General features: G+C 35.5%; 1 protein-coding gene across 3 annotated transcripts in view; it reads left to right on the top strand.

Annotated features, from left to right (window-relative positions):
* The window catches only part of MAP3K1 (mitogen-activated protein kinase kinase kinase 1), a 74,658-nt gene that overhangs the window by 35,570 nt on the left and 32,122 nt on the right, over window positions 1-6,966 (top strand). For all 3 annotated transcript variants that reach the window (XM_011371048.2, XM_023537199.1, XM_023537198.1), the window contains exons 2-3: window positions 2,090-2,240; window positions 5,222-5,422. In XM_011371048.2, coding sequence (XP_011369350.1) covers window positions 2,090-2,240; window positions 5,222-5,422 — 352 coding nt within the window. The remainder of the gene's footprint in view (window positions 1-2,089; window positions 2,241-5,221; window positions 5,423-6,966) is intronic.

Raw genomic sequence — 6,966 nt, 5'->3', positions numbered from 1 at the left:
TGTTGCTTAGTTCAGACCAGCTAAGCTGGCAACTTGACTTGGGGAGTTGTAAAAAGATATACATTTTCTTGAAGATAATTTGCCATTATTATCAAAAGTCTTAGTTAATATACCAAAAAGTGTACATTTTGACCCAGCAATTCCATTTCAGAGCACTTATTCTAAAGAAATAATCTTAGATGTGTGCAGAAATTGAGCTCCTAGTATGCTTATTCCACATTATTTATAATAAGAAATTGGTTTAAAAGGTTATATTATTTTCATACAAGTTGCAGTGAAAGAGGCAAGTGATGCTGACTTTAAGGAGGCCTCATCATTCAGGAAGATTTGTTTTGACAAGGAGAGTTCTCTACCTGTTTGGATGGATGAGTTCTCTATGTGTTTAGGTGGGTGCCAGGAAGAGACACACTGAAAATAAAGAATGGAAAAGATACTCAGTGAAACAATCCTGGGGAAGGAGAGACATCTCTGAGAAGATAATCACCCTTGTCAGGGAGTGCAGGAGCTCCTGGTGTGAAAGTGCACACTAGTTCTACAGTGTGACTTACTTTTGAGAACTAGCCTGGGAACCTAGCCTCGTCTTGCACCACTGTTACTGTGGGGAAAGTGTTTGCTTTTCAAACTAGAGAGTTGTAAGCAAATTTTTGGTGTGCAATTAGCCAATAAATTCGATTGCCTATAAATTTGAATTTCCTTGGATAATTATTGACAGAGCAGGATGAATTTTGGGGAACACATTTCTCTCACACTCTCCCCTCCACCCTCCCTTTCCCTTCTCCCTTTTTATTTCCCTCCCTTCCTCTTCTCTCCTCTTCTTTTCCCTTTCCTTTCCATTTTCTTTTCATTTGCTTTCTTTTGTTTACCTTTTTCTTCTCATATTGCCTCTTTCTTTGTGACAGCTTTTTATACCTGTGTGGTGGAAATATCCTGCATGGTTTTAATGCCCATTTGCAAGTTTCAAATGTTCTGTACTCTTCACATCCCTAAAAATATCTAGGCCAATCTCTAGCACAGAGGTATTTAACATATTGGTTTTCACTGCCTAACAGTATTGATGCTTCAGTAAAACCAGTTAACCCTTTCTTTTCTTGTGCATATTTAGTTTTAAGTAGGTTTTTTGCTGGTTCCCTGAAGATACCGCTGCTTTGTAGTTATGATTAGATGGAAAATTCCTAGAAGAGTTTGAATTTGATTTAGTAAGCTTATGGTTATCATCTTTGGTATTTCCTTGGGTATTTCCTTTTCTTATCAGTGTAGAAAATTAGTTTGTAGCTTTATAGAATTTCCGAAATAGTTACTGAAGTTAGCTTAGTATTTTTTAAATTATTACTTCTCCCAGAGTGCAATTGCTTTGTTTCCTTACAAACCAGGTTTTAAAAGGCATGCATATGCATATTGTTTGTTATATACATCCACATATGGGTGGATATGAGTGTACTGTATATGGAATACCCCAAATACTTTGTCATGGGATTATTCTGAGAATAGAATTTAATCTGTTAGGCTTTGAAAAAAAAGGGATCATAGAATATGTGATTAGGTTTCACTTAGTTTATTAAATATTTAGCTTATTTCAGAAAATAAGCATATCTACCAGATTCTATTTATATTGACCTAAATTACTGGATATTCTGGGATAAAGAAAGGGTAGTAAAATACTCTACTAAATATCTGAGTGTGTTATAGTAGTGGTGTCATTAGAAACAGCACAGTCTCCATGAACGTATTTGTTAATGTAATGCTTCATGTCTTAGGATCCATTTTGTTAGCTACCTGGAAACAAAGGTCTGCATTAATATTAATGTGCCTGCACCTTCTAAATGGAACATTCTTTTTAAAGGCATTATTAAACTCAACTTGTTATCAGGCAACATTCAACACTATCCACGTTATAGATTCGACGATGGTATAATACATGTTTCGCAGTGGTATTTTCTTTCATACCTTGCTTAAATTTGAAGTTTTTAGCAGTTATCTTTTTAGTCACATGTCCATGGAAAGTATAAAATAGAACCATATTGTTCTATTTGTTCTTGTAAGTTATTTTTCATATGTAAATTTCATTCTCCTTGTTCTCCTTCCATTGTAGTCGTGAGATGGAGAATAAGGAAACTCTCAAGGGTTTGCACAAGATGGATGATCGCCCAGAAGAACGAATGATCAGGGAGAAACTGAAGGCAACCTGTATGCCAGCCTGGAAGCACGAATGGCTGGAAAGGAGAAATAAGAGAGGCCCTGTGGTGAGTGGCTGTGGGTGACCTGCTATAAGGAAGAAAGCATAGGAGGAAATAGAAAATTAAGCATAAATAGATCCTCTTGTAAGCTTTTTGTTCTCCTCTTCATTTTAAATTCAGTAGTTTATTTGCTTGATATTCTAGCCACTTGGAACAAAGCATAGGTGAAACTATGCTCATTAAGCAACTTAAACCTTTCTAAAAAAAAGCTGGTTGGTTGTATGGAGAGGTAATGCTTAAAGCAACACTGCCCTCTAATGTCAGTATCTAAAAATCCTTTTATTGGAGATTTATATTGTACTTAAAACTTTAAAAGGAAAGGCAATTCTTAATTTTTATTTTGATGTTTTATCTCTAAGGTGGGATCCAAGGATCTTAATTCCAGAAATCTTCCAGGAAAACAGAAAAAATTAAATAGACTCATGGGTTTGAGATAAGTTAAAGAGACGCCTGGAATATCGGGAAAGAAAACCTAGATTTCTACATTAGGAAAGGCAGGCATACTTTATCCTTTGCCATGGTTTTTCTCTTTTAAAGTACAGACAGACCTTAGAGATATTGCGGTTTGGTTCCAGACCACTGCAGTGAAGCGAGTATACAATGAAGTGTGTCATAACTTTTTTGCTGGTGAAGGGTCTTGCCTTCAATTTGTAAAAAACGTAACATCCATGAAATGCAGTAAAGCAAAGTGCAGTGAAATGAGATATGCTTATATATGAAATCTGTGAAATGTGCTTCTTCATTCTTATAAAGGCAGAAGTAGATCTCAGTTCTACAGCGGCCCAGTACCAATCTGTATCACAAGTTTTTGGTTTTTTGTTTGTTCTTTATAAACAGAGATGACAATTTAAGATTCATTAGATCTGTTTGTGTGTATCAGGGAGCAAGGGGAAGTGAATCATAAAAGTTACTGAGCAAACCACTCATTTGATATTTGAAACCCCTAAACTACACCACTGCCGAGTGATTATCTCACCCTGTATTCATCCCATATGCCCATTTAAGTTTAAACTTAATTAAACATGAATAAAAGTAAAAATTTAGTTCCTCAGTCACACTAGCCACATTTCAAATGCTCAGTAGCCATAGGTGGCAAGTGGCTTCTGTAACTGGGCAGTGCAGTTATAGAACATTTTTGTCTCAGAAAGTTCTGTTAAATGTCTAACACTGACTAGCCTCTTAAATATCTCAAAAACCTCTGAGATTCTGTATATCCCTCATCGTTTGCTGAAATTTATCTTGCACATTCTACCCTCTGGTTCCAACCTATGGAGCTAATTTTTCCTTTAGATACCAGATTTTTTAGCTGCCACATTACCCATGAGTCCTTTCTTTTCCAGCAGTACCTCCACACTTCTTCCATTTATTCCTCATGTGAAGTAGATCTCACCATTTTAGTAATCATATTAGAGGATGAAGATAAAGAAATTAAAGATTTATTTTAGAAAGTTCTGTTGAAACATTTCACAGAAGGTGGCAAATTTTTACCTAATTAATATAAAGAAGAACTTCTGAACAATTAAAGCCATCTGAAATTTGAATATGTTGCTTTCTGGAGTTCCTTGAGCTGGTAGAGAGTCTTAAGTATTTTGAGAATAACAGAGCAGAAATTACAACTTTTTAAAAAGAAGCCAACTATTTATCCTTTATTACGTTTGAACTAACATCTAAGACCAAATTTTATTTTAACTCACTGTCCGCTTTCCAGCAAATACTTAAGTACCTTATCTGTATATAGGACAGGAGTGAAGAGGGAAGAGATGTGAAGAGTAAGGCAACACATGGTCCTTAAGCTTCTTCTACCACCATACATGTTATAATTTACAGATTTTATATTATCCATAAGAAGCTTATAGTCTACCTGGAAGTTATGATTTTGTTTGTTACTATGTTTTATGATATATCAAATCTTCCTTAAAACGTTAGAGGTGTAAATAATCTCCAACAGTATAAATATGATTAATGCACAATAAATAAAAATAAAATAAGGCATGAAATATCACAAAGCAGTTCGTGACTATGAACCAAATATGTTGGGTGGGCAGAAGAGCAGTAATGACTTAGCAGTGAGGAAGAATGCCAGGCTGGTAGAGTTAAGGGAGATTCCGTAAAAGGTAGGATTTTAACGGAGCTGTAAAAGATGGGCACTTTTTCACTGGGTGAAGGTATGCTGTCTGGAGTGCTGCAGGCTGGAGATGTGGATTAAGAGGAAGAGTGTGAGTGAAAGCCCATGATGAGGAGAGGTTAGGCATGTGGTAGGCACAGCTACTGACTGGTAGAGCAGGAGTAGTGGGAGAAAGGCCAAAAAGGTCTGCTGAACTTTAACTACTAAGGCTACAGTTTGGCCTTTTGGTCAGAGCTAGATTAGGTCTGAAAGCCCTAATCATTAGAAGTATCACATCTTATAAACTGCATTTCTGCTTGAAAGGTGATCTTTAAACTTGTGGATTCGTTTGGTGTTTCTGAAATACATGTCTAAAACTATTGTACTTTAACAGTGCCAAGAACAAAGCAAGCAAAATGGTTTTATATTAATTAGTCAGACTATCGGAATACTTCAAATTATGCCCAGTATTGTTTTCAATTCTTGCATTTTTTCAATACAAATGAAAAAGAAAACATCTACTTCAATGTAGTTGAAATTAACTATAGAAGTTGTAAGTGCTTATTTTTCACATTTGTTTTCTAACCTTTGTTGATTTTGAATGTTAAATGATTTTAGGGCATGTAATTACATAACACCAGGTTCTAAAATTACGTATGATAACATTTTAACTAGTGCTTTAGCCTAAATGACAAATCTGTGTGGGAAAAATAGTCTTACATTTATGGCTTAAAGTAATACTAAATAAAAGTTGACATATTGTCTCATATTTATATAATGCACAATAAAACTCACTGAGTTCATTTCTTAAGCTGTTTTGTTCAAATTTACTTATTTTTTTTTTGTATTTTTAAATAATCAAAGTATTGGAATTTTAATTTAGGTGGTAAAACCAATCCCTATTAAAGGAGATGGATCTGAAATTAATAACTTGGCAACTGAGTCTCAAGGAGAGGGCCAGGCGAGTACCACTTCACCAGCTCCCAAAGGCCGACGCAGTCCTTCCCCTGGCAGCTCCCCATCAGGTCGCACAGTGAAACCAGACTCTCCAGGAGTAAGGAGAAAAAGAGTTTCCCCCGTGCCAGTAAGTTAATATTTTAATAAATATGTTAAGTTTCTACAACTTTTAGACTCATTTATAACAGAAAAGATTGGCTTGCCCTCTGTTAGAGCGGCAGTTCTCAAAGTATGTGTGGTCTACAGACCCTGTGAGGGAGAGAGAGAGGGCAGGTCTTGAAACCCTTTCTGTGGATCCATTAGGTCAAAACTAATTTTGTAATAAAACTGAGATGTTATTTGCCTCTTTCATTGCATTGACATTTACAATGGTGAGTAAAGTTTCTGGTGCATTCACCTGAATTAAAGTTATGACAGTGGAAATTATATTCTTCATTTGGGTATTTGGCAGACATTTTGCTTAAGATGAATTAAGTGAGACTCACTTCAAGGCAAACAATTGAAAATTTTTTTTACAAGTGGTAAAATTTGAGATTTCAAGCAAAAATTAGAATTTTGGAAAACTCATTCCACCACTGTAAGCTTGATAGTTTCCAAAACTTAGACTTTTAAAATAAGATCAGTGATAATATCAAATGTGATTTTTTTTCACATAATGCAAAATGAAATGTGTGAACATTTGGAAGATCTGCATAAATTAGTGAGCCAGCATTCTTCAAATGACCAATACATGATGAAACAAAATCATTCTTGGGTAAATGATCCATTCAAAGTGTGTAAGATACGTATCTGGATTTTAATATAACAGTAGGAAAAGTCTGTTGATATGGTTTCAGCTTCCACACTACAGCCTCCTGTAAGAAACCATTTCTTTGGTGTCATATCAAAAAGAAAATAATAATTTGAAAAAGCTATTAAAATACCTTTTCCAGCTACATGTCTGTGTGAGGCCAGATTTTCTTCATATACTCTAACCAAAACATCCTATCATAGCAGATTAAACATAGAAGAATCAGTGAGAATCCAGATGTCTTCTATATTAAGTCAGACATCAGAGAGATTTGCAAAAAGATAGGTGCGAACTTTATGATAGAGACTTCTAGTGACAGAAATGCAAGTTAAAACACCTTCTCACCTTGAAAAGCAAAGTAGTGAATAGGAAAATGACTGTGATAGTGACCACAAGGGGGAGTTTTGGTTTTCCTCAGATCTGAGGTGGTTAAAGCATATAAATCCTTCAAAGAGTAAATTTTAAGTACATTTTTTTACAGTGAAGCCAAAGATACCCAACAGTATTTATTGGCTTTATATTGACACACCTTTAAATTAACTTTTTTAAAACTTAAAATCAGTTATTTATTCTCTCATGAATCTGCAAATTGGGCAGGACTCAACAGGAGTGGCTTATGTCTGACCCCCATGGCATCTGCTGAAGCTGGAATATCCAAGACTGCTTCTTCACTCACAGTCTGGTTCTTCAGCTGGGATGCTAGACAGTTAGGGGCTGTTGGTATCTCTTCCTGATAGCAAGGAAGTTGGGTTGCAACAAGTATTTCAAGTTAGTAGGGAACATGGAACATGGAGATTCTCTCTCATAGCCCTCAGAAAGAACCAACCCTGCTGACACCTTGATTGCGGACTTCGAGCCTCTCAAATTCTAGGATAATAAAT

This window comes from Pteropus vampyrus, unplaced genomic scaffold (assembly GCF_000151845.1).
Source record: "Pteropus vampyrus isolate Shadow unplaced genomic scaffold, Pvam_2.0 Scaffold181, whole genome shotgun sequence".
Lineage (NCBI taxonomy): Eukaryota > Metazoa > Chordata > Mammalia > Chiroptera > Pteropodidae > Pteropus > Pteropus vampyrus.
The sequence above is the reverse complement of the archived record's forward strand: the minus strand, read 5'-3'. Positions and strand labels throughout refer to the sequence as shown.